This window comes from Periplaneta americana, chromosome 13 (genome assembly GCF_040183065.1).
Source record: "Periplaneta americana isolate PAMFEO1 chromosome 13, P.americana_PAMFEO1_priV1, whole genome shotgun sequence".
NCBI lineage: Eukaryota > Metazoa > Arthropoda > Insecta > Blattodea > Blattidae > Periplaneta > Periplaneta americana.
Genome location: NC_091129.1, coordinates 122,394,619 through 122,421,957, shown reverse-complemented (window position 1 = coordinate 122,421,957; position 27,339 = coordinate 122,394,619). Strand labels below are relative to the sequence as shown.

Below are 27,339 nucleotides of genomic sequence, written 5' to 3'. Positions count from 1 at the left end.
ACTAACCATAACTGGAAAACAACTAAAATTCTACATTAACAATAGTAGATGTTGCAACAAAGCAATTAAACAAGAAGTTTAAAACAACTAAAGTTCTATATTTGATTATTCTATCCTTATAAACTAAGAAATACATAAAAAAAATTTATTTGGAGAACAATTATTTTGGTAACACTGAACCAGCACAGAAGCACGCAGGAAAAATAGCAAGGAACCTACCCTCGAAATCCAGCAAGCTAGCCATCCACGAAGCCACCACAGCGTATTATTAACGGTGAGTGACCACGCAGGCGACCCATCCGCGTAGCCACCTTGGAATCCATCACAGAAACACGCACCGTCTGAACCGGGCTTAACATATGAAAACAAAAGCACACATAAGATCGCATCTTCATTCAGAAAGCAGAAATACAACATAGCATACAGAACAGAAAACACACTACAAAGACATCTCAACACACAAAAAACACAAACAAATAAATACGACCACACAGGTGTATACAAACTCACATGTAATAGTTACGACAAGTTCTACATTGGACAGATAGGCAGATCATTCCAAACACGCTACAAAGAACACATTAAAGCAATAACCAGAGGACACAATACATCTACATACGCCGATCACATAACCAATGCTAACCATACATACAATAACATAAATGCGGACATGGAAATCCTACACATACAACCCAAGAACCAAAAACTCAACACACTAGAACAATATGAAATATACAAACACACTAAAACACACCCTGATCAAATTCTCAACACACAGATCAATTTCAGTACATACACACACACACACACACACACACACACACACTATTTGACTCCACTTTCCAACACTTTTCAACAATCAAACGCATCCACACAACAGGCAGAGTATTTCGAGATGACGCCGAGATCTAGTAGGCTCTGAGGATGGTGTGATGAAGCACCGAACCGAAAGAGCTATAAGCAGCAGACTTGCATAATTAACATGAGTAAGTCCACTAGATGTCCAAATTAATGGAACTATTTTTAATAAGACACAACAGATTTTAGGCTATGCGGATGATGTCATCATCACCGGAAGAAGGATACAAGACGTTGAAGAAGCCTTGATAGCATTGGATAAGGAAACTCAGAAGCTGGGATTTAAAATAAATACAAAGAAATCTAAATTTATGTCAGTCACCAAAAGACAAAATGATCAAGTGAAGGAAGTTAAAATGGGAACATACAAGTTTGAAAAAGTAAAAGATCAATATTGACAGCAAATAATGACCTAAGGAATGAGGTACAAAGAAGAATAGATCTGGCTAACAGGGCATATTATTCACTTTTACCAATTGTTAAAAATAAAATAATATCTAGAGAAATCAAAATCAAGATTTACAAAACCCTAATAAGACCCATTATAACATATGGTACAGAAACATGGGTTCTGAATAAAAATACATGCAAACAACTAGCAGTATTTGAGAGGAAAATCTTAAGAAGGATATTCGGAGCAATTGAAACAGTGGATGGATGGAGAGCCAGATATAATAATGAGATATATGAACTGTACAAGGAATCGGATTTGGAGGCGCACATAAGATGTCAAAGACTGAGATGGTTGGGACACGTCACAAGGATGGAAACAACAAGGAAAGTGAAGATTGTCTTCAATAACAACCCAGATGGAACCAGATTAAGAGGAAGACCGAGAACAAGATGGTGGAACTGTGTACGAGTGGATGTGAATAGATTAGGAATAAGGAATTGGAGGGAGTTGGCGATGGATAGAGAAGGATGGAAGAGAGCCATAGAGGAGATTAAGGCCCACCTGGGCTGTAATACCAAATAATAAGAAGAAGAAGTCCACTAGTTAATCAATTACTTATCTGGTTGAGACATTTTCTGGGGTGTTCCCACAACTCATTAAGAGCAAATGCTAGGTCATTTTCGGGTCTGGTCCCTGGTCTCATTTCGCTGGTATTATTACCTTTATTTCACTCTACCATCGTAGTTAATAAACCAAATAAAAAAACAACAGCATATCGTCCAATGTGAATTAAGAAAAAGCGGTTTAATATTTTGAAATCTAAAAAACATTGGTCCTAAAATTAATGTGGTTGAAGAAACAAGGCCTGTGAAATTGATATTATAACAGCAGCCTATTTTCTAATGTGAACTCTTGCTCGTTTCTTCTTGTTGTACTGTAAACAAAAGAGTAAACAGGCAGATATAACACACCCGAAAATAAATGAGCAAACAGCTCACATTAAAATATATGCTGTTGTTAGAATACCAATTTTACAGATCTTGTTTTTTCAAATATATTAGAAACCATATTTATTAGACTTTTTTCCCTTATATTTAAGAATACTTCCTCCTCTCACAATATTATATTCTTTTTATAAACGTTGTGTACATTTACTAATCATGTCATAGGTTAAAATAAAGGCAGATTTATTAAGCATAAATTTTCAGGGCATATATATATATATATATATATATATATATATATATATATATATATATATATATATATATAGGGGAGAGTCGGGTAGTATCGGACATCGGGTAATATCAGACAGTGAGTTTCTTTCATCTACCACACGATGATAGTACCTGATTGACGTGGTTACGTTTCTGTGATGTCGCATAGAGAAACGTAACCATGTCATTCAGGTACTACCATATGGTGGTATATATGGAAGTCGGCCTCGGTAGCGTAGTTGGTATAGCGCGACCTTTATACTGGAGGTTGCGGGTTCGATCCCGGCCCAGGTCGATGGCATTTAAATGTGTTTAAATGCGACAGGCTCATGTCAGTAGGTTTACTGGCATGTAAAAGAACTCCTGTGGGACAAAATTCCGGCACATCGGCGACGCTGATATAAACTCTGCAGTTGGGAGCGTCGTTAAATAAACCATAATTTATATATATATATATATATATATATATATATATATATATATATTAGTAGGTTATTTTACGACGCTGTATCAACATCTTAGGTTATTTAGCGTCTGAATGAGATGGTGATAATGCCGGTGAAATGAGTCTGGGGTCCAGCACCGAAAGTTACCCAGCATTTGCTCATATTGGGTTGAGGGAAAACCCCGAAAAAAACCTCAACCAGGTAACTTCCTCCGACCGGGAATCGAACCCGGGCCACCTGGTTTTCGCAGCCAGACGCGCTGACCGTTACTCCACAGGTGTGGACTAATTTATATATGGATCATTTGCAGAGAAAGAGGAAGGCAGAAAACAGGAAAGACTGAAGGTTTGCAGTGAAAGACTTGCCCTTGGGCGGAAAACTAAAACGATATATAATACACACACATATATTATAGGCTATATTGAGATTTTTGTAGTTTCATCAATTCTTAGGCCTACTTTCTCCAGATCTGTGATATGAGAAACGCGTTGTCAGTTGACATGCGTTTGTATTCGTATTTCTGTTCAATCGTCTTCTTCATTGGCTTCTGATAAAGGAGAGCCCTCCTTCATTTCTCGGAAATGCCAGCCGTCTGCCAAAGGGCGTTATGTATTCCTACCGAGTGAGGATCACGGTCGCCTGTCTGGGCGGATGGTTTGTTTAGCTGTTTGCTTTTACAAATCAGAAGTGTACAAAGATATCCAACTTTCCTTTCTGTAAACTAAGAGTTTGATTTTGCTATCACTATGTGTAGTCGGAGAACTGGCCATTGTTTGCCTATGCAAAGACAAATAACGGTAGTCCTAAGAAACAAGGTATGAAATGTGTGTGTGTGTATATATATATATATATATATATATATATATATATATATATATATATATATATACAGAGCGTTCGCCTACGGGTGGGGCCAGGAAAGCGGCCTGGCTGCAGTGTCGCTTGTGGGAATCGTCTATCCGTAAGCTTCCGCTTTCTATACTATACTCTGTAGGGTTTTAATTTTAAAAGTTTAGCAGCAGTAAAGACATGTTTTTGAAACAATAACTTCCTGTGAAACACGTCTTAGAGATTTATAAGGAGAGCGTGTAAATTATGCACTGATTTCATCAATTTTTTCTCCCGTCAATACTCTTTGTTTTCGCTTAGGAATTGTAGCATTTATCGACCCCGTTGTCCTTAATTTGTTACCAAGACGTCTAACAGTTTCTCTACCCTGAATTGGAGCACCCGGATATTTCACTTCAAATTGCCTACGCACTTCTCTACATGACTCTGTTTTCACATATGCATCATACATAAAAACTCTCTGTCCAAGCGTGAATTTTACGTTTTGCATTGTTAACAAATTTTACACAACGCTGAATATTTAAGCAACTGTGTCAAGAAACTGCATTGTACGTGTTAAATACTGCAACGTCTGGCTCACAACTGATAACTTGTCGACCTTGATGTCCTTGATTGTCGAGCGTGTCTCAACAACTGCGCGCACAAAGCGGCGTATCAAGACATGGCGCTTTCCTGGCCCCACCCGTAGGCGAACGCTCTGTATATATATATATATATATATATATATATGAAGGAATGAAAAAGAAAAGAAAAAATATGAAATGAGACAGGACTGAAGAAGGAAAAGTCGAAATAATGAACATAGAGAAATGGCAATGGAATAGAAGGAGCATGAAGAGGAGGAAGCAGGAAGGAAGCAGTAAATAAAGAAAATTTGTTGACTACAGGTTATAAGAAAAAGAAAAATCTAGAAAAAAGCATGGCAGGGGATTCGTAGAATTTCTATAAATGCAGGGAACTTTCAAGTTGTTGGTGGTCACCTTTGCGTAATCATAAAAACTTGAAATTTGAATGAATATCGTTACCAGTTTCAACATATTTTGTTTTACAACGTTTAAACTTAACCTGACTCTGAATATTTTTATTCCTTTTCCTTATCTTTTCTTCAACTAGTCCCAAGACTGATCGAACGCGTATAAAGGGCCCCATACACGCACAGACTTACTTGGAGGTAAGTCTCTACCGACTTATCTCCGGGAAGTATGTCTGAATTGGATGATTGCCCATACATGCTCGGACTTTTTTTATTTTAGTAGGTTATTTTACGACGCTTTATCAACAGCTTAGGTTATTTAGCGTCTGAATGAGATGAAGGTGATAATGCCGGTGAAATGAGTCCGGGGTCCAACACCGGAAGTTACCCAGCATTTGCTCATATTGGGTTGAGGGAAAACCCCGGAAAAACTCAACCGATACCGGGATGGGAATCCGGTGTGGCTTAGTGGATAAAGCATCAGCACGTAGAGCTGAAAACCCGGGTTCAAATCCCGGAGAGAATTTTTCTCCGTTCCACTACTCTTTCATCGTACTTCCAAGTAGGTTATGTATGCATCGGAATCCCCGTAGGTATAGAAATGGACTCGCTCACAAAGTTGAGTTTATCGCGTCGTGTTTCCAAGGTGATCAAATTCGAATGATATCAACTTAGAAGAAGGTACACCAAGTAGGAGGTCCTGATTTTATCAGTAATAGTTCACCATGTACTCTAGAGATGGCAGAAGAACGTATATAACTCAGAGCCCTCTAATCATGTGATCTATATTGTGGTTGAAAGAAACCGCCAAAAATCGTCACCTTGGAATCGAAGTTAGGGAGATTGTAAACATAATTGGAATTCTGACGTTCTTAAGCGTTATTATATATAAAATATTTAATAATACTTACTTAAACGAAATATATTACAATGTGTGATATGCTAAAAGAGTTGAAACAACGCTCACAAAAGAGAAAAAAACTTCTTGCTCAAACTGTAAGTTCAACCCTAACCTATTGAGAATATGTAAAAAAAAAAAATATGTTTTAACATCATAACTTCGTAAATAACGTGCATAAAATTAGAAAGAAAATATTAAAAAATGAAAAACTGTATATATTGCGCTCCATTGGGTGGATTCTACAGTACAGAATTTGTGATATACACGTTACACAATTTTCATCAATAGGGCATATTGCATTAAATTATGAATTATAATTGAATTAATTTTGTATTTGAACACAATTAGTCCATACCATTTCAAGGTAGCAGAACCTATTCAGTCCTAATAAACGAAGACACAGTTCGTGGCAATACAATATATTTGTTATTGGACTGCCTAAAATATAGACTATGGAGTTTCAGATCTAGGGTGACATGGTTTTATTTTGGATATATTGTACTTTATTCACAATTAACCCTTTATGTTTCAGTTCGGAGTTTCTAATGTAGACGAACTAAGGCAAGCCCTTGGAACGTCAGTAGAGGCTCCTGCAAAGAAAGTATACCGGGAAAGTACACTTCAAGAAGAAAGTGTTCAGGAGAAAATTGTGCAAGAGGATGCCAGTACAGATGAACTGGTGTATACTGATTCTTCAACTTTCCTAAAAGTACGTACATTTATACCAGTATTAGCGTATATAGAATTGCATGAGCATGGTCATATGAGTAGCCCGAAAATGTGAAAGTAGCCTAATTGAAGAATTAGTTGCAAGTGAGGACAGAGGTAGCCCAGTCTGGTTAATTTGTGCAAATAATTTGAAGATCTTCCTGAAATAATCAACAGATGTGAGTGTAAGGCCTTACAACTTGTTTCTGACGTCATAATCGAGAGGAAGTCGCTGTATAATGAGGTTTGATATGAGTAAAAAGGAGCATATTTTCTTTATTTCTATTCCAGAGTAAATTCTCACATTGGTATAATCTCTTTGTTTCACCCTTTCCTTTCCTCTCTGTTAGTATATATATGACCCATATAACATAAGATGAAGAAAAGTACATTATTTTATTGATTTTAAATTTGTGATATTTAAAATGTAATTACTTTTCTGCAGGGGACACAATCATCGAATCCTCACAACGATTACTGCCAGCATTTTGTGGACACAGGGCAACGTCCTCAGAATTTTATCCGTGATGTTGGCCTGGCAGACAGATTTGAAGAATATCCAAAGTTACGAGAACTGATTAAACTGAAGGTAGGTGCAGGTGTTAATTGAGGGCCTTAGAACAAAAAGCAGGTAAGTGACGGAAACCTAGTTTTGAGGAAATTACAGTTAAAGTTCTACATGCAATGGAATATTATACACTAGTCTGATGAAATGATGCCCATATAGCAGCACTGCACAGTGTGATCACTTACCTGATTTTATCCCAAAGAAACATCCTTTTGGGCTATCACAACACGCACTTACCTCATTTTTTTTAATAATGTCACCTGCTTTTGTTCTAAGCCCCTCAATTATTAGCGAAATAATATTCATACTAGTACATGTCTTCTTTAGTTCAACATATCGTCGTTGATTTTATGAAACCTCCTATGTGACAGTACAGACCATAATTTTTCAGAAGGAAGAAAAAATGAATTAAATATCAATAGACCTACACTGATGCTCGATGATGTCATTTATATCCATCATATTCACCAATGTTTTCTGCCGAATTCTCTATTATTCTTCTGTAGGCGTATTGATATTTAATTACTTTTTTCGTCTTCCTGAAAAAAAAAAATATGCTTGTACTGTCACATAGGACATAGGAGGTTTCATAAAATTAACGACGATATTTTAATTTGTATTTATTCATTTATTTGTATTTTATTATTATTATTATTATTATTATTATTATTATTATTATTATTATTATTATTTCTTTTTGTCCGATGGCATGTTCCTTAACTTGCCATTATTCACCCTGACTCTACAGGCGTGCTCATAGATGTCTTTAGTTCTTAGAAGCATAGACCACTTAGTTCGTCAGAAACTATCCAGAGTGCACCACAAGTGTTAGATCCACATTACACTTGTAATGAATGATGATGATAGAGAATGGTTGGCATGTCACAGGGAAATCAGAATACCTGGAAAAAATCCCCTGTGTTTCCTGGACCATGGACTTGCCCAACACAAGTTGTAAATTCAGGGTGGGGTAGGTTTTGAATCGGGCCCCCTGACTTATAAGTCCAGCATTCTAGCACTGAGCTACTGTGGCTGCTTTTAGTTTAACATGTTACCATAATTTTCTCTTAATTTTTTTTTTTCCAATTTTTGAATGTTGATTGTTTATTTAATTGTAAATTTCGAAAAAAAAAGCGTTATTTTAAATTTCCATAGTCATAATTTCATTACAAAAAATGAAGCTGTAAGTTAATGAAGCAACAGTAGTATAATTCTTTCATCACTTTTAATAATAATAATAATAATAATAATAATAATAATAATAATAATATTCATAATAATATTTATTTGTCAGAAACCAGTGTACAAGGCCAGGATATGACATCGTCAGGTTCGATAATACACATACACTTACACATGCACAAACAAACTTAGCACAAATAAATATAGACAAGTAAACAAATAATTATAAGCAAATAAACATACATAGTCAAATAAACGAACACTAAGAAATAAACAAAACAAACACTGTGAGAGATACAGAGTATGCTGTAGGTTAACACATTTATATAAGGATAAAAGGTATAATTAAAGTACAAAGAGACAAATTAAAATATAAAGAAAGGGTTACATTTCTAAAATACAATATTTACATCACACTCCATGAATTTATTCACTGAATAAAAAGGTCTGTTCATCAACCATCTATGTATGCAGGACTTAAACCTATTTATTGGTAACTTTCTCGCCTCCAATGGTAACTTATTAAATATATTTATGCCATTAAAAAAGCAGGTATTTGAGCTCACACTCAATCTGCACCTTGTGTAATCTAATTTATCTTTATTTCTAATGTTGAAGGAATGTATATCTGATCTAGTCTGATAAAGATCTATGTTGGATCTAAGGAATATCAAGTAGAGGAAATGTCACGTGTGTCAACCCAGAAACATTTAGGAGACAGTCCCTCTATCTGGACATAATAGTGAGAACTTTTAAGCTTTTTGTGACATTTACTTCTATTGAAGTCTCACAATAAAACTGGATAGATAATTTTGGCAATGACACCAGAATGGCAAGGGCTATGAGAAAAGACAACTAGCAGGGAAAAAAAAAAAAAAAAAAAAAATTATATATATATATATATATATATATATATATATATATATATATATATATACATACATATTGAGGACAGCAAAATGAAACAAAGTTCCGTAACATGGGGTAACTTTGGACCATCTATGAAAAACTTTTTATATAGATATAGGGGTGTTTATGTGAACCAAATTTATCTGTTCATCACTTCCACCAATAGATGGTATATGTGTACAGTATTTTTCCACTGTTGGTGGTCACAGAATTTGTTTATGGTACGTGTGCATAATTTGATTGAAATATAGATCAAATTAATTATCTTTCATCACCTATGCTGTGCGCAATTTCAAGATAAGTTATACGTGTATCTGTTCCTTATTCATGCATTTAGACTTTCTAGTTTCGTTTGTGCAGCTGTTTTGTCGGCAAAAATGGTGTTACAGAATAATTTTCTAATCAAGGTGAATTTGAGGCTAAATTAGGGTTACTTTGCACAATAACACAAACGAGATTTTTAAAAATTTTAATTGCATTATTCTGATTTGAGGACCTTCCATGAAGTGTAAAAATGCTTACTGTAATTCACACTTTGTATTACAGCTAAATTACTTGAATTTGTTTTTCTTTTTTATTACATATTAAAGTCATACATGGTCTCTCACTGCCAAACTTCATAACAATCTGCAAATTTGCCAAAGGAAAATGCTGAGAAGGATACAAATGCAAATGATCTGAAAGGGAGGATATTATGGAATATGAACGGGAGGATGTAATTGGGAGACTAAACCCACCCAAGAAAGTATCAAGAAAGGACTTGCTTATATTCCATTCCAGAACTTGACACAAAATAATACGTATCATTTTTTACAGTTATTCACATTCTGTTGCCTCGACTTGTCATTCGAAAGAACTGAAAATATTTTTGAAACAACATTTTAGACGAATGTGACCTCTCGAAAGTTTGTGTAGTTTTTCAAAAAAGTTTTGTCCGTGTTACTATTTATAGCAGTGTTTGAATCTGTTTCCATTTTTTCTGTTTCTGATGCAGTATATTTCATTTTTTAACACATGTGTGGTACAATGTAACACCAGCAGTGGCAAACTTTGCACCACCCCTCTTAAAACTGGCAGTGCAAAATAACCCCCAACTATGGGTAACTTTGCACCAATTTTTGGCAGATTATAAATTTCAAAAGACATTTATTTTCGAAGATATGACTGGCTAAATACATTCACGCATGCCCCTAAAACATATAAAATAAATGCCCATCTCAAAATTAGATATTTAAAGACTATATACAGACTGAAAACAAATTTTTAACTAGAAAATGGTGCAAAATTACCCCATTTTACGGTATTCAAAGAAAATCAGTCCACTTTGTCAGTCATGAACCTCACAGGATCCGTACAGAGAAGCTCTGTTTTCATTACTGCTGTAGTTGCAGCTGAGCCTAATACAGTTATTTTTGTTGCAGGATGACCTGATAGCACATACAGCCACTCCTCCCATGTATCTGAAAACGGACCTTCAGACTTTTGACATGAAGGAGCTGAACAGCAAATTCGACGTGATTCTAGTGGAGCCACCATTGGAGGAGTACCAACGAACAATGGGAGTGACGAACATGCAGTTCTGGGGCTGGGACCAGGTAAATTGCTGGGTCATTTCATAAAAATGCGACATTTTCATGAAAAAGAAAAATCTCACGAATCTTTGCTTGTTATGTCATTTTTTTCATTATGATTCGAATTTTTTTAATCTGACAACACTGATGTGTAACAACGCTTAGGTGGGCGAAAAATCATAGAAAAGTTTGTGGTTTAAGGGGAAACTCCACTGAAAATCATGAAAATTTTCCAAAACATTTTTATTGGCAATTTCACGTCTTTAGAATGTATATTTTCATATGCCAAATGGATTTATTTCAATTCTGATTATAAATACATTTAAAAATGTTTTTAAATTAAGGCTGTAAGGAGGCGTGGCATTTAAAGAGCTGTCAAAATTTCTTTTTCTTCAAAGAATTCTTTTTTACAAATTTCTGATTAGAAATCTAGCAACCTTTTGTTCTGAAGTTAGTTCCCTGAAGTTACTAGATGAATGTAGCGGAGAAGAATTTTAATAGGCAAGTGTTCCATAAATATTCATTTTATTTCCAAATCCATTTTTTCGTAAGTTTATTTTTGTTCATTCAACACCAACTTTCTAACGCCAAATATTAATCATTCTGGATGAAATTTTTACTGCAAATATTTATGAGGTAGCTGCATGTTTCTATGCATTTATTTTGTAAGAAATGCTGCTAGTTTGTTTTACTAATATTTTTCATGACTTATAGAAAAAATAACATAGTTAAAAAAAACTTTTGAAACTGAATAAATGAGATATTCCATAAAATTAATGCATAGAAATGTTTCTCTATGTCTTGTGAATGTAACCAAAAAAAAAAAAAAATGCAGCTTAAAAATTGAGATCTTCTACTAAAAACTTGGGTTTGAAAATATTTCTAATAGAAAAATAGAAAAGAAAGGAAGAAAAATCAAAAGCCGAAAACATTTGGGAGTTCAAAATTCGGATTTTGTTAGCCCTTTATATAGTAAACATGTTCTCAAAGTTTGATTGAAAAAAATGATTAGGAAAAAAATTGTTATTTTTAATGGAGTGTCCCCTTAAGAGCGCGAAATTTTCCATTGGAATCATTTGAACATGAGACCATTGAGAAGCGTGTGCAGCAACAGTATTCTTTTTCTAAGCCTTAAATGCATGATATAGAACTCCCAGCTTTTCCTCTCTTTTGAAGGGATTTTCTTAGTTAATTTACGTCTCAAATTGCAGATAATGCAGCTGGACATAGGAGAGGTGGCAGCAGCTCGCAGCTTTGTATTCCTTTGGTGTGGCTCTTCTGAAGGTCTGGACATGGGGCGCTTCTGTCTTAGGAAGTGGGGCTTCCGACGCTGCGAGGACATCTGCTGGATACGGACCAACATCAACAACCCTGGACATTCCAAGAACCTGGAACCCAAGGCTGTCTTCCAGAGAACAAAGGTACAGTAGAACTTGGTTATAGCGACCTCGTTTTGCACGACACCTCGCCTATAACGTCAAATATTCTGTTGTTCCAACTAATTCCCCATAAGACATATGCTTTTCTACCTTGCTTAATACGACAAACGTATATGCATATAACGTCATTTTCAACCTCAGTTTGGAATAAGATTGTCTAAGAACCAAAGTATTTTAAGAAATATTTTGTTGATATCTGGCGAATTATTTATTGTCCCCTTCTGTCATAGACTTCTGAAATGGAGGCAGATTTCCTTTAACCTGCCCGAATTCATGCCATATTAACGGCAGTTGCGTACGATCAGTTTCGGCTAGGTAGTTTTCACTAAGTGCACGCATTTTAGCGCAGTATGGCCACTAAAAGAAAAGTTTTAACGTTGGAAGAAAAAGTTAGTGATTCATCAAATTGAGAATGGAATTAAAAAAAGCTGACGTGTGTGGTGAGTTTGGCCTAGTTAATTGCACAGTCCAAATGATTTGGAAGAGCAAGGATAAAATTGTTGCTGCAATTGAACAGAATAGATCGAAGCTAGGGGAAGGAGCAGTGAAATTGTAACTGAAATAATGAATATAGAACGTAATTTAGAAAGTGCGTATTGGGAAAATAGGAGACAATAGAGTAAAATGACTGATTACTTGATTCCTAAGTAAAGAAGTTTGGTGAGTAATTGATCAAATTACTTTAATACAGAATATTGCATTTATAATTGTATGTGCATTTTATTACGTTCATGATATGCTTGGAATTGATATGCTTGGAAGTGAATACATAAATCTGCAAATTAAGTTTGTTATTTTTCATTTTCCATCTCACTAGACTGATTATATGAAACTCGGTTACTACGACACTCGTTTATAACAACATAATTTTTAAGGTCCCTTGGATGTCGTTATAACAGAGTTCTACTGTACATTGATTTTACACATCCATGTTTGAGGTTCCTTAAAGGAAAGAATGAAGAAAAATTAACCGAAAATTAATTCAATTTCATTAATTCTATTCATTACAAAATGAAGTGTAAATCATATTTATTTAGTGAACATAAAAAGTACCATAGAGACACTTGCCTTCTGATCTGGAGTTGCGCTCGGGTTTGGATTCGATTCCCTCTTGGGCTGCTTACCTGGTTGGGTTTTTTCCGACGTTTTCCCCAACTGTAAGGCGAATGTCGTATAATCTTCAGCGAATCCTTGGCCTAATCTCACTATCACCTATTCCATCAACGCTAAATAACCCAGTAGTTGATACAGCGTCATTAAATAATTTTTTTTTAAATTAAAGAATATTCCTTACTACAGAGTTCTTCTGCCAGAACAAGATGATACTACAGCCACGCTTCACTCTCTCCTTCCATTGTCTGTCCTACCCGAGGCTTATTATTAGCTTTTTAGCATTTACGCTTTTTATGACTATACTAAAAGCCAGGTTATGAACCGACTAAACCAGAAGCAATGTTCTGTTGCTCTCTTTCTGAGCTCTTTTGCCACATAGTGGCGCGAGATTCAAAGTGTGTTCAGCGTTTGTTACCGATATGTTTAAAATAACTACTGTATATAGTTCTCGATAACATTATCAACAATATTAGTAATTAAAATTACTGTTTTTAAGAAAGCACGAGCTAATGACGCTGGTACGAAATGTGACTTGTAATGCACGTGGTACTGCAAATGAACTGGGAAGTTTGGCTACACTGTCTCCGTGATTCCGTTGCCAGATTTTCGTTAGCAGACGACATTTTCACGTGAGGTCCAATGAAAAGCTCCATTCTCCTTCCCACCTCTGCCCCGCCTTACTCAACATGTCATTGCTGCACAGGCTACCCCTCTAACCCGCACTTTCCTCTCACCCTGCCAAGTACTTCCTGTTTAATTGGTTCATAACCTGGCTTTTAGTATAGTGAGAAGCTGGTCCACTGTGCCAACACCCAACCTGGAGGACCAGGTGATTTTTGTTCAAGGTTGTCTTCCTCCAGCCTTTAGCAAACCAATGCTTTACTATAAGGCTTCAGTGCCTGTTGGTCTGCGAGAGATATTTAATTTCCCTCCTACCACCCCTATCTGGGAGGTATTCCCTGAGCCACCCCCTGGGGACGCCCTCTAGGCTCCCCTGAGAGCATTATATAATGAGCTTAAAAAATCAACTGAAATAACATAAAAGTAGGTACACAACATTTGGTTCATATTGAAGGAGTATTGAATATTCAGTCTGTCTTGAATAAGAAGCAAGTATTGATGTATGTATTGAACATTATAAGTAATTATTTATTAATTTCATTTTAGAGAAGTGTGCATCCTTTCATGTACATCAATCATCCCTTGAAACCAATATTTATATTTATGTTTATCATAGAACCAACTACAGTAGTATCCCTCTTAATCGGCACCAAAGGAGCCAGACTAGTTCCGAATACGAGATTTTGCCGGATGATTGAATAAATACTGATATATACAAAAAAAAAGTTCGTATTTCATGGTGCCAAATGTTGAAACTGCAGCCATGTGAAGCTTATTTCTCTATCACTTGCTCATAACTGAATAAACATAAAAACTGTGTGGATTTTCCTTATTAAAACACATCATGCAACACAAGTAATACACTAATTCCAGGTTTCAATATTCACTGAAAATTAAAATTTGTGCGAACTTCCTAATGTAGCAACATTGACGATCAGAACATCTTAGTAAAGTGTGTGAATTTTCTTTATTAAAACACATAATTATATGTAATCATGTTAAAAAAATGTAAAATGAAGTTATAGTTCCTTGGGGAAAGAATTCATACCTACAGTATTCGACGAAATGAGTCAAGACTTAGTATATTGATGCTGAAAGTCAATTAGTAGGACGAGTGCGTCGTTAAATGAAAGAAGAAGAAGAAAACACAACACAACGCACACAATACACTAATTTTAGTTTTGAATATTCACGAAAATGAAAGTTCGTGTGAACTTCTTAATGTGGCAACATTGATGGCCTGAACATAACTAAATAAACATAAAAACTGTGTGGATTTCCTTTATTAAAACACATCACACAACACAAATAATACACTAATTTTAGGTTTGAATATTCACTGAAAATGAAAGTTCGTGTGAACTTCTTAATGTGGCAACATTGATGGCCTGAACATAACTGAATAAACATAAAAACTGTGTGGATTTCCTTTATTAAAACACATCACACAACACAAATAATACACTAAATTTAGATTTGAATATTCACTGAAAATGAAAGTTCGTGTGAACTTCTTAATGTGGCAACATTGATGGCCTGAACATAACTGAATAAACATAAGAACTGTGTGGATTTCCTTTATTAAAACACATCACACAACACAAATAATACACTAATTTTAGGTTTGAATATTCACTGAAAATGAAAGTTCCTGCAAACTTCCAAGTGTGGCAAAACTGATGACTCAGATTGTGGCAATGTGGTAGTTTCAAATTTTTTTTTTGTCCCAGCAAAAAGTGCCATTGTTTTGGTATTACCACTTATTTGGGTATCGGTTACGAGAGATTTTACTGTACCTCATTTGGTATCTGTCGCTAGCAAGAAAATCACTGTCCGCTTTAGTCACCTGTCTCCAAGATGCTCAGCCTACTCATTCTTTGATGTAATGCAGAATATTTTGATACTGAAAGTCTAGTTTGAGAAGGATTTTCAATTATTACTTCACCTCTCTTTTCTGCAAGAGGCTTCTGCAGTAATCATTGGTGACACCTGTTAACAAGACTTGTGAACAGAGTAGTGACGAAGTTGGACAAAATTTTTTTTTCTTTTATTCGTTTTCCTTCATGAAATGTGCTATTTGCTTTAAATCTGAATATAGTGTGAACTAATGTTTTGTTGTGAACTGTTTCAGGAGCATTGCCTCATGGGTATTAAGGGCACAGTCCGCAGATCCACTGATGGGGACTTCATCCATGCTAATGTGGATATTGATCTCATTATATCAGAGGAGCCTGAATACGGATCTTTGGAGAAGCCAGTCGAGATCTTCCACATCATCGAGCATTTCTGCTTGGGCCGAAGGAGGTATGCACCAGCTGCTAAATAGCATTATGATAGGCATTAAATAGGATGCAGTCCAACAAAGTAAGTACTGTCTGCACGGGAGATCTGCACAAGTAGTGATAAAAGAGATGCATAAGAATAGTTACTGTATTTCCTTTGTCTTACTCTATAACTGTGTTTTCAGCCATTTCCGACTATGTTTAGGTTTGCTGGGAGTCAGAACTATTGTTTATTGCATTTGATCACTTTAACTTACCAGTTGTGAAGTCATCGGTGTGGACTGGAGATAGTGAGTAGAACTAATGCTCTGGACCTGTACTTGGACATGGGTTCGAATCCCTCTTGGATTAATTACCTGGTATGATTGTTTCCGAAGTTCTCCCCAACTGTAAGGCAAAAATCAAATAATCCCATGGTGAATGCTTGGTCATTTCACTCTCATGAATTTCATCAACACTGAATAATCTTTCATTAATATTGCAATATTAAATAACGAATTGAATGATAAATAATCGTATCACTTGTAAAATATGGCCAGTAATCTCGTTTTTGAAGTCGAAAATTGCTTTTATTCTTTCAGTTGGTTACTTATCTATGTTATTTCAAGTGCAAGGTTTCCTAGTGTTGGTGGAGTATGTTATATCAAAATATTTTGTGATGGCAATATCTACAGAAAAATCCAAAAGCATAATTTTTAGGACAGGACATAATAGGAGGCAAAAACATAATTAATAACAAATGTTTATAGCAAGTATCAGATTGTCAATACCTCAATTTTGATATATAATATGAAAATGAAAAAAAGTGTACATAAAAAAATCATGAAGTTCGCACAAATTTTCTCACTCACTCTTAGCACTACAGTTCTTGTAGAACCTTGGCTGCCTTACAGATGCCATTTCAGATCTTCTCTAGCTTCAGCTTGGTGTGTATCTCTAATTTTATGACCTCTGCAGTATTACCTAAATTTCATGTCATTTTCTATTTTCAAGCTAAAAGTTCAACCACGACAAAGCATTGCACTACCAGCCTTCTCCCTGTTATCTTCTTCTCCCCTCGTACTAAAGGCTGGATGCGCCCCCACAATCCTGTCTTAGCAACTTTTCGAGGAGTGCCTCTTGGCTTACTATATGTCTAGAGTTAAGAAGTTGAACCACGTGTACCAGTAAGGGGGTGTTTTTCCATAACACCTGCTAGATAGCAGCAGGACCCTGCTGGGCAAGAAAGAACCATGAAAATAGGGATGGTGCTTTCTCTCCATTGGCCCATGCCAACGTGACATCACTGGTGACGTGAGGAGTGGAGCCGTGACTGACCAGATAAAACTCAAGGCATTGTCAGTGAGAAATCAGAAGCTCTTCCACCTTCAAGTCATCTGCTTCTCACCTCCCCTAGAACAATCCTGACTTGGATTTCTCCATGTTCATCCCGGCTTGCTCGACCCATTCCTTCCTTCGAACCTCTCTGCTGTCAAAAAGTCGCGAAGCCAGTGTCATTGATCCCTCGATAGAAGAGTTACCTGTTTCCCTGCTCCTGGTGTCGAAAAGTCGCGAAGCTAGGCTCGTTGGATCCATCGACATTCATGGAGCTTGTTCTCGCTGTTGAAAAGTCTCCAAGCTAGACTGGCTGATCCCTCGATTTCGAGAACTAACCTCGAACCCAGTTTCATCTCTCTCTTATTTTCCTACCCCCACATCATACCCTTCGAACAAGCCTAACACTCCTACTCAGGCACTCTCCCATTACCTCTGTCTCCCTTACACCCAATTTCTGCCTCATTATCGTAACTCTGTATGCATCCGCGTCTCAAGTCGAATTTCTAAATTATCAATTTCTATCACGACTCTCCCATTTCCCCTAACCCAGAACCAGGGAAAAACATCCGATATTTTCTTGTTATTTTCAATAAACGAATATCGTTAAGACAGTCTTCTTTTTCTTCACTGGAATAACACATCAGCCTGCCACAAGCTTCGGCCCATCTTGTCCAGTTATTCTTGTTTCCCCTCTCTACACTTTTACATCACTTTTCTTCATGCTTTTCAGTAAAAACTTACTACATTTTACTGGGAAATTTGTCTGTTTTTGAAGATGATTTTGCATTACCCAGGAAACACCATGGGGAGACAACCTTCCCTGCAGTAAGAATGTTGAAAGTGAGCTATATTAAACATTTACACGAAACTAAACAACGAACTAAGAAGAGAAACTGGATGAAAGAGAAGTGTAAATAAAAGGATGATATGATTTAATGTACTGCAAAGTAAAATGTTTGGACTTTGCAAATAAGAACAGGAAATAAGCATGTAGTTGATAGAAAACGAAATCGGAAATAAAATAACAGACAAGGAATACTGAGCAGAACGAAATATGTAGGAGAGTTATATGAAACAGGGATTCGTCCAGATGAGTTTGCTATAGAAGACAAAGCAGCTATATCAAACGTGGTGATAGTGATGGTGGTGGTGATGGCGACGACGACAACCAAGGAGGGAAGCAATGTAAAATGAAGTTTGAGAAGTTTGTTTTTTTTATAACAAATATTTGTTCCATGAGGGGTGGGGCAGTTGAAAGCATCTGTGGGATGAGGAAGGCACTCAGGAGGTATACCTGAAAGAAATAGTGATTGGTTCTGTTGATTAACTCGCGACATTTTCCTCTGGCATCTGAAAGTCGAAGTGCTATGATAATTCCCTATTGAAGATGTTGCGAGATAAGATTTACAAGCTCCATAAATGTTTTGTGGATATCTCGTGCTATGATACAAACCAGAGTGCTGCATTGGAGTTAAATCGCTCACTTGAACTTGGTCGAATGTCGCACCCTCGAGTGAGATAAGATCGGTCGTGGTACACTCGTAATAAATAGAAGCACAGTACAAGGTCATCTCACTGACATGTCTTATCTTGTATGGAAGGCGACAGATAAGATACACATATGTTTTGCTCACACTGTAAAAATAAGGCTTTATTTTCTGCTTTTATGACAAACGTTTAATGGAACAGTCAATGGAACCTACCAAAACTGGAACATGAAGTTATAAATAAAATAGTATGAAAAACTTCGATATACAGTTATTATTGCTAATTAATAATTATTCAATACTAGTGGCTTGTGCAGCAAATACTGCTACAAACTAAGTTTGTTAGATGTTCAAATAAAAATTTTTCAGATTTATTTTCAGTGAAGAATACTTGTCATTTTGATAGTTATTTGCTTCCATAATAATGAAACATACTCCCTCTGAATGGATTTTTTTAGGCCAAATACTTTTTTTTTTAACCTATCCAACTTCAGTTTTTGAGTTTCAACGCGAAAACGCAAGCATCAATGTCAGGACGATAGCAGTAGCTATTTCAGGTCATTGTGGATTGTAGGCAAAAGTTAAAAAAATGTCAGGTTTGCTAAGCTCTCGAACAATAGCATTTTCGTATAGCTGCTGCATGTAGAACTTGAAATGTAGAGCGTAAAATCATTTTATCCTACTAAGAGATCTTGCTGAAATGATCTGGAGACTACAAAATTTTCTAGGCCTCTTATTTTTATCAGTAAGTAATACCTTTTTATCTTTCCTTAGGAACTGTAATTTCTGCGCTCTCTCGAGCCAATACTGAAGACAATGACACATATCAATATCTACACTACACCGCCATTAAGTATATGAAAAAGACCCAACCCCACTGGGTTAATAAGTATAAAAATATTTGATTTTTAATGACAGTATTATTATCTTAAGTTTTGTAGTTATATATAGCAGCCACTCAGTAAATTATAGAAATGAAGATCTAAATTAAGATACTCTCTACATTTACTTACATTAAGGATGGATTTAATAAAAAGAAAGATACATTAGCTGTATTCGTCGATTTGAAATCAGCATATGATAATGTGTGGAGATACAATCTGATTACAAAGCTCCAGAAATTAGGCATAAAATCCAATATGTTAAGATGGATATCTGAGTTCATCACCCAAAGATTTTGTTCTACAACTTATGGATCAGCAAGTTCTAAATATAAACAAACTCACTTGGGCTTACCCCAAGGTGCAGTATTAAGCACAACACTATTCAACATATATATTAACGACCTACCACAAGAGCTGGAAAAACATGACACTAAAACAGCACTCTTTGCTGATGATTTGGTTATTTGGATGTCACATAAAACCAACGCAGTAGAGAAACTTCAAAATTCCATCCAGTCATCGTTAGTGGCACTTGAAACCTGGTGTTCGAATAATATGATGTCAGTGAACACAGGAAAAACAAACTTTCAACTCTTCTCATTAAGAAAGAAACCAGTGAAAATAAATCTAAACTATAGAGATGATAATTTACAAAGAACTGAAAATGTAAAATACTTGGGTATACATTTCGACAATAAGCTCACATGGAGAAATCACATTGAACAGATCAGCACAAAGGCAACAAATCGTTTTAAATTACTAAAAAGACTGGCAGGAACGAAATGGAGTAGCTCAAGGAGTACACTCAACACAACCTACAACACATACATAAAGCCTATCTTAACGTACTGTGGTGAAGCACTAATAACCTCATCAACCACAAATAAACAGATATTAGAACGCACTCAAAACCAAGCTTTACGTCTCATCACTGTGCAATCAAAACTACTCCAATTGAAGCCATGCAAATAATCACATCTAATAAACCAGTTGTAACAGATCTTGAAACAAAAGCCCTTTTAACCTATGAAAAATTAAAAAGGCTTCCAAATTGGGATAAATGGAGTAAATACAAAGATTCTAAATTTAAATTGAGGACTCAAAATGGATACATACAAGAGGTAGAAAAGCTTAAGCAAATTCTAGAAATACCAAGTGAAAAGGAGAACTTGATGTCTCGATATAATCCACTTAATAACTTCAAAGTAGATTGCTGCCTTGATCTTGATGAAGTCTTCAACAAAAAAGATATAAATCCAGAAATAGCAAAAGCCATTGCCCTACAAACAATTAATAGAAAATGTCCACAAAAGGACTGGTTGTACATTTACACTGATGGATCTCTCATGGATCAAAATGAAGGAGCTGAAGCAGGAGCTACTTGCCAATACTTTTCTCTTTATAAAAATGTTGGCAAGTACACAACAAATTTTGATGGCGAAGTTGAAGCCATTTATACATCACTTCAAAATGTATTTGTTTGGCTAAACCAGTGCAAAAACATAGTCATCCTGTCTGACTCCAAAGCTGCAATCCAGTCCATCAGCTCAACTACATCCCCTAAAATGGAAAAAGTAAAAGAAATTCATTGCATGGTAAAACAAATTCAAATGCTAAATAAAAAAGTGGTCTTCCAATGGATCCCGGCCCACTGCGTACTGAACGGTAACGAGAAAGCAGATATGTTAGCAAAGAAAGGAACTTATATCAACTTAAAAACAAATTTCAAGTTCCCATATGAATCAATAAAGCGAGTCATAAAAAGAATAAGTTACAGTGAACAGGCAAAACATCAAAATTCAAAATGGAAAGAATAATTCAAAGATCCAAAACTAATTCCTGAATCTGCCGTGGCCATGTTTAGATTGATTACTGGTCATGATTGCCTCAGTAAACACCTCCATCGTATTGGAGTACTGAATTCACCTAAATGCTTACTGTGCACCAGAGAAGAGGACATGGAGATGGAGCACCTGGCTAATTGTGAAACTCTTAGGACATTTGTGGACCTTCCATCAAAATATTGGGAAGCAAGAAGGATGATGACTTCATTGTTAAATCCAGAGCATTAGATACACACACACACATTTACTTACATAACCACAAAACGTTTCACTTTCATGTCATCAATATAGCATCAATATTATTTACAATTAATGAAAAATAGAAGCATCATGATATTAACTATAATAATATTTAATTTCTAATGGTAATAATGTCATCAAACCACCTCAAGTTTCGTAGATTTGAATATCCAATACACAGCTGTACTCAGAAAATTATACACTGCAGAATCAGTTTTTAATAACTAATTGAATTGAGTCTAAATATGTCGGCAATCCTGCAGGTCCATGTCCTTCGTGTAATAGCCTATTATGTATTGTAGTGTGTGTTTTGTTCTGAAATTCAATCAAGTCGGCCGTGATTGAATAAAATTAGTACTCAAAACTGACAACAGATGGATTTTGGAAAATAGGAAAATTATGTAGGAAAATTGACATTTCACTGAAAACTACTACTTTTCCGAAAAACTTTGGGTTTCAAGCTTCAAAATGAGGGGCCATTTATTAAAATCTGTTCAGCCGTTATTCCCATAATTTCCATTACCAGTTCAAATTATATATATATATATATAGATTTGATTTACCACATATATAATATGATAGGTCCATACATAGTGTTCCGCCTATATACATTTTACAAAATATTATTGATACAGCAGTAGATTAATAACAAACGTCACAGAAAATATAATAAAACGAATAATCATGTTGCACAACTGTTACAGACGCAAAGATTGATATACTAATTATTAAAGATTATTATTACTAGAAAACTTGATACGGTTCTTCCATTATCATGATTGTGTTCTCCGTTTATAATAATTACATTTACATCCAATAACATCTAACAGATGTGGCAAAAACAAAATCACTCCTGTGTGGGGAAAAAAAAACATTTACCTACAACATTTATATTACATTTTAAAGCAAGTTTAGTAGTTGTACTATGGAGAGGTTAGTTAAACACTGCAAAGTTTTGAAATGATAAACATCTATGATGTTACTACACAGTTCATCACTGTAACAAGAACGAATGTCTAATGCTTGGCTTATACCGTTCGAGGATTTATCAATCGTGACAATTTTACCCATCATGCATGTGTGCTACCTACCGGATTATGCGATGAACTACTTGGCGCTCGAATGAAAACGTCTGATGCAGACCTCTGATACAAACAGATACTATTCATATGTTTCTGTTTCATTTTGTTGCTAGGTTACACGTGTTTGGTCGGGATAGCACCATTCGGCCTGGTTGGTTGACAGTTGGTCCAGAACTCACTAACAGCAACTTCAATGCAGAGCTGTATGCCAGTTACTTCTCAAATGGACAAGCAACCACAGGATGCACAGAGCGGATAGAAGCCCTCAGACCTAAATCGCCGCCTCCAAAAGGAAAAGGAGCACCAGGAGGACGAGGGAGAGGTGGGCCATCGCGTGGGGGCTTCTCTCGCGGTCGTGGAAGGGGAAGATAAGGACAGCTGCAAGTCTAGATGGATGAATGTTTCATGTGAAAGGTGCAAGCATACAATGTTGCTTCATCTAGTCATGGAAATCACAGAGCATAGGGTGCATTTTAAGACATTGTTTGTAAATACAGCATTTCACTTCAGACAGTGTTTGTCACAGTGTTAAGATTCCTGGACCAGCATTACATCTCTAATCATAAAGAGTACCGAGCTTTAGAAATACAGGATGGGATAAACTTTGAGTATTTGAGTTATGAAATCCTAATTATCAATCCTCTCAATTTAGGCCCGTAACACACTTGAAGAGTTTTCGCTAGCGGGAAATGTGTTGCGAGAAAGAGGCAAAGAGCCTTCCTCCACACACTTGGCGAGTTCTCGCTATCACAGATCACACCTTGCTATGATCACCTATGCACTGCCTTCATGCAGAAAGCATTTATCTGATTATAGTAATGACTCGTTGGGGGAAATATTATAGGTTATGTATTTACGTATATTGTCGTACTTAAATATATAACCTGTAAGTATATTGTTGTACTTTACAAATTACGTACGAACGCTATGTTGAATCGGAGTATTCAGATGATGAGGAAATGGAGTTACATGAACATATTTTGTTAATGAAAAGAAAAATTAGGCCTAAAATTAAAGCCAGAAATATCTGAAAATCACATTGTATCTTACGAAAATAAGGGCGAGTTTTGGACACTGGTTTCGATTTGAATGATGATACGTTTAGGCGTTATTTCAAGTTCAATGGGCGACAGTTTTTTTTGCCATTCATGATATGATTGAGAATTCTTTGCTATATTTTGATTAAAATTACGTAAACTGTTAAGACATATAGATACATTATTTCAAATGTTTAATCAATACTATTAAATCTCATCAAAATAAAATATAGCCATATTTATTTTCAGATAATCTGATATTTGTCTCCAGATTTCTTCTTTAATTTTCGTGTTTTTATAGTTTTCATCCCGTGTATCATATAAATAGGTCTGCGGGTGACATCGTACAAGTTCGATAAGTTTCTGACTGCAATTATCAGCCATCTTTCCTCATTTTCAATAAAAACAATACAATTCATCGCCACCTGTGATATCTTTTTCTACATTCAATCGTCATAAAGAGTATAAATGTCAAACATCTTTGATAAATGTGTCAAGAAAATTCACTGACCTACCGATTCCAGCGAGAAACTCGCCTCGAGCGAGAATCTCTTCCAGTTTGTGGACGTCCATTTGAATCCATATTATCAATTTTTTTATTTTCTCGCAACACATTTCTCGCTGGCGAAAACTCTGCAAGTGTGTTACGGGCCTCACGTAGAATATTCAAAATCTTTGAGAAAATTTTATAGCAATAATTTGACGATCCTTTTAAACTATGGAGACTCTTCAGAATCAGAGAGATGATGGCATGGCAGTGGTGGAATGAGAGGCAGTGGAGGAAATGTTCCTTAACCATGTATCTCGCCAAAATCTGCCTGGTACTGAATACGGACTGTTTTTAAGGAGCCATCAGCAGATTGAGCTCCAGGTGGGAAAATAATTTTGTCTGATAAGTACATAGATGAAAGTGGTTCACTGTGTCAGAGATGTAGCAACATCCAACATATTGGAAGAATGGGTTGGAACCAACCATTGTCAGGTAAGGCAAGGGAAAAGGAACCTCTATGAGCTGTTACTAAGAGCTAGGTATCTCGTTTCCTTGCCTTTCTTGATTGTGGATCCAACACATAGCTCCGAAATATTGGGTGTTTCTAAATTTATGATACAACGCAAGATACGAGGGGGATCCAGGAAATAACGACCGCTTTGTTGTAATAATTAAAAAAAATATATTTATTTGAAAAAACAAAGTCTGTTACATAACTGAAGCTTCCTTTACTTCTCTACATAATCACCACCTACATTTAAACATTTGTTGTATCTGTTCACTAGCTTTAGAATTCCCGTGTTATACTCCTCTGCCGCCAGTTCATTAAGCCAGGTGTTCACTGTCTTCTTCAACTCTTCATCAGTTCCAAAACGATCCCAAAAGACATTAGCCATGACTTTATGTGTTGAGAGAGTCTGTTTGAATTTTCTCGGTTTCTTGGGTGATGAGGGATGATGCCACTGACGTGATTGACGCTTGGTCTCTGGGGTGTTGTGAGACACCCAGGTCTCATCACCAGTCACAATTTGATCAAGAAAGGCGTCTCCATCTGTGTGATATCGCATCAAGAATGTCAATGCTGAGGCCATTCTCTGAGTTTTGTGTTGGTCCCTCAGTTGCCGTGGAACCCATCGTGCACAGATTTTGTGGTAGCCAAGATGTTGCGACACAATTTCACCAAGCAAGGAACGAGAAATGTCAGGAAAGGCAATGTGCAATTCGTCGAGTGATGTGCGCCTGTCATGCAAGATTCTGTCGTTCACTTTAGTCTTCAGGTCTGCTGTGATGAGTGATGGGCGTCCGGGTCGAGTTTCATCTTGGACATTTGTTCGCCCATTGTTGAACATTTCGCACCATTTTTTCTCATTTCTTTCATTCATTACAGTATCACCATACACTTCTTTCAATTGCCGGTAAATTTCTGCAGGTTTCAAATGTCTGGCATACAAAAATCGAATCACACTCCTCACCTCACAGTCGGCGGGATTATCAATCACGTCGTTCATTTTGAAGTAACACAAAATGCACAATGGCGACTTGTTGCAACCAGTACTCACAACATTATGAGAACACATGTTAAGGAAGCCAGTTGACCTTCAAACAAGGAAGGGGAGTCAGCTGCGCGGCAGGTATGCGCGAACGGTCGTTATTTCCTGGATCCCCCTCGTACCAAGGACCTTGAACAATGTTCATACCTTGAAATTCTTAAGCCTTATTTTAGATGCATTTGCCTCATCTCTGAAATATAAATAGCATGTACCTAAGATGAATTTTTTTCTCTTTTTGTATAGTCTGTAGTATTGTAATTAACTAACTAGATATCAATGATATCAAATTCAGTGGAAAAGAATGTCATTGATAAACGTTGATCTTAGATTATGTGAATTTGACTTAGTGTTGACCTAAGACCACAGAAATACATGTGACATCAGCGCGAAATATGAAGGCAAATCGTCTTCATTGCGAGTTGGTTTTCAACACGTTCGATATTCATATGTGAGTCATTCCATATCAAATCGAACACCTACGAAACATGACAACTTAATATTTGCTCCAATTTTTTTTTATATATTCTATTGATGAAAATAAATAACCCATGTGTAATTTTTTCAGACTGACACAATTATTTAGTCATTTATTAAATGTTACATTTTCCGTAAATTGGGATGCAATGTATTATGAAAATGGTTATACTGAAGATTCTATAAATCGTAGAAATTTCGTATTTATATCATTTTAAAGTGCAATAATTGCAGTATTATATACTAATTTTTAGTGTTCAATCAAAATATAAAATGGGCCCCTTTTAGGGGGTTATATTTTTTAAATACGTTTTCATATATCAGGGACTTCTTCTAAAAAGGGGAAAAAATATCATTATATTCTTTGAAATGTTTTACGTAGAACTGCGTTGATTTTAGAAGGCTATTTGAATAAGAAGTCGCTGTGCAAATAATTTACTGATGGTGTGTTCGGGTCGGAAGGCTCGGATTGAGTGAGACCGCGATCAGGAACATGCAGCTGTGATAGCCGCAGCGAGAGTGAGTAATACATTATCAGTGGTGCGGTGTTACTTTACGTAAATAAACAGATAACCTCTAGTTCTAAAAGCACGTAATGTCCCTTCAACACTTAGCAGTTTCCCTTTAATTTATCTAACAATAATTTCCAAGTCTTTCGAAGTAGGTATCGTGTTGTGTTGTGTGCATGTCAAATCAAACACCTGTATGCGAAACGTGACCATTTAATATTTGCTTAAATCTTCTAAAATATGTTGTGCAGATCAAAATAAGAGGTCTGTAATTTTTTCTGGGATCATACTTTAATATTTTACTATTTATACTCTTTTAATTATATGACAAATTCATGCACGACGCAGTATGAAAATGCTCATTGTTAAGATTCTATGCATCATAGATGATGAG

General features: G+C 35.9%; 1 protein-coding gene across 1 annotated transcript; it reads left to right on the top strand.

The window, feature by feature from the left end:
• Positions 1 to 5,525: 5,525 nt before the first annotated feature.
• Mettl14 (methyltransferase like 14) lies at positions 5,526 to 26,768 on the top strand. Its single transcript, XM_069843983.1, has 7 exons — positions 5,526 to 5,733; positions 6,171 to 6,347; positions 6,792 to 6,935; positions 10,427 to 10,600; positions 11,788 to 11,997; positions 15,881 to 16,053; positions 22,999 to 26,768. The coding sequence occupies exons 1-7, from the start codon at positions 5,668 to 5,670 to the stop codon at positions 23,255 to 23,257; spliced, it is 1,203 nt and encodes a 400-aa protein (XP_069700084.1). The 5' UTR covers positions 5,526 to 5,667; the 3' UTR covers positions 23,258 to 26,768.
• Positions 26,769 to 27,339: the final 571 nt, after the last annotated feature.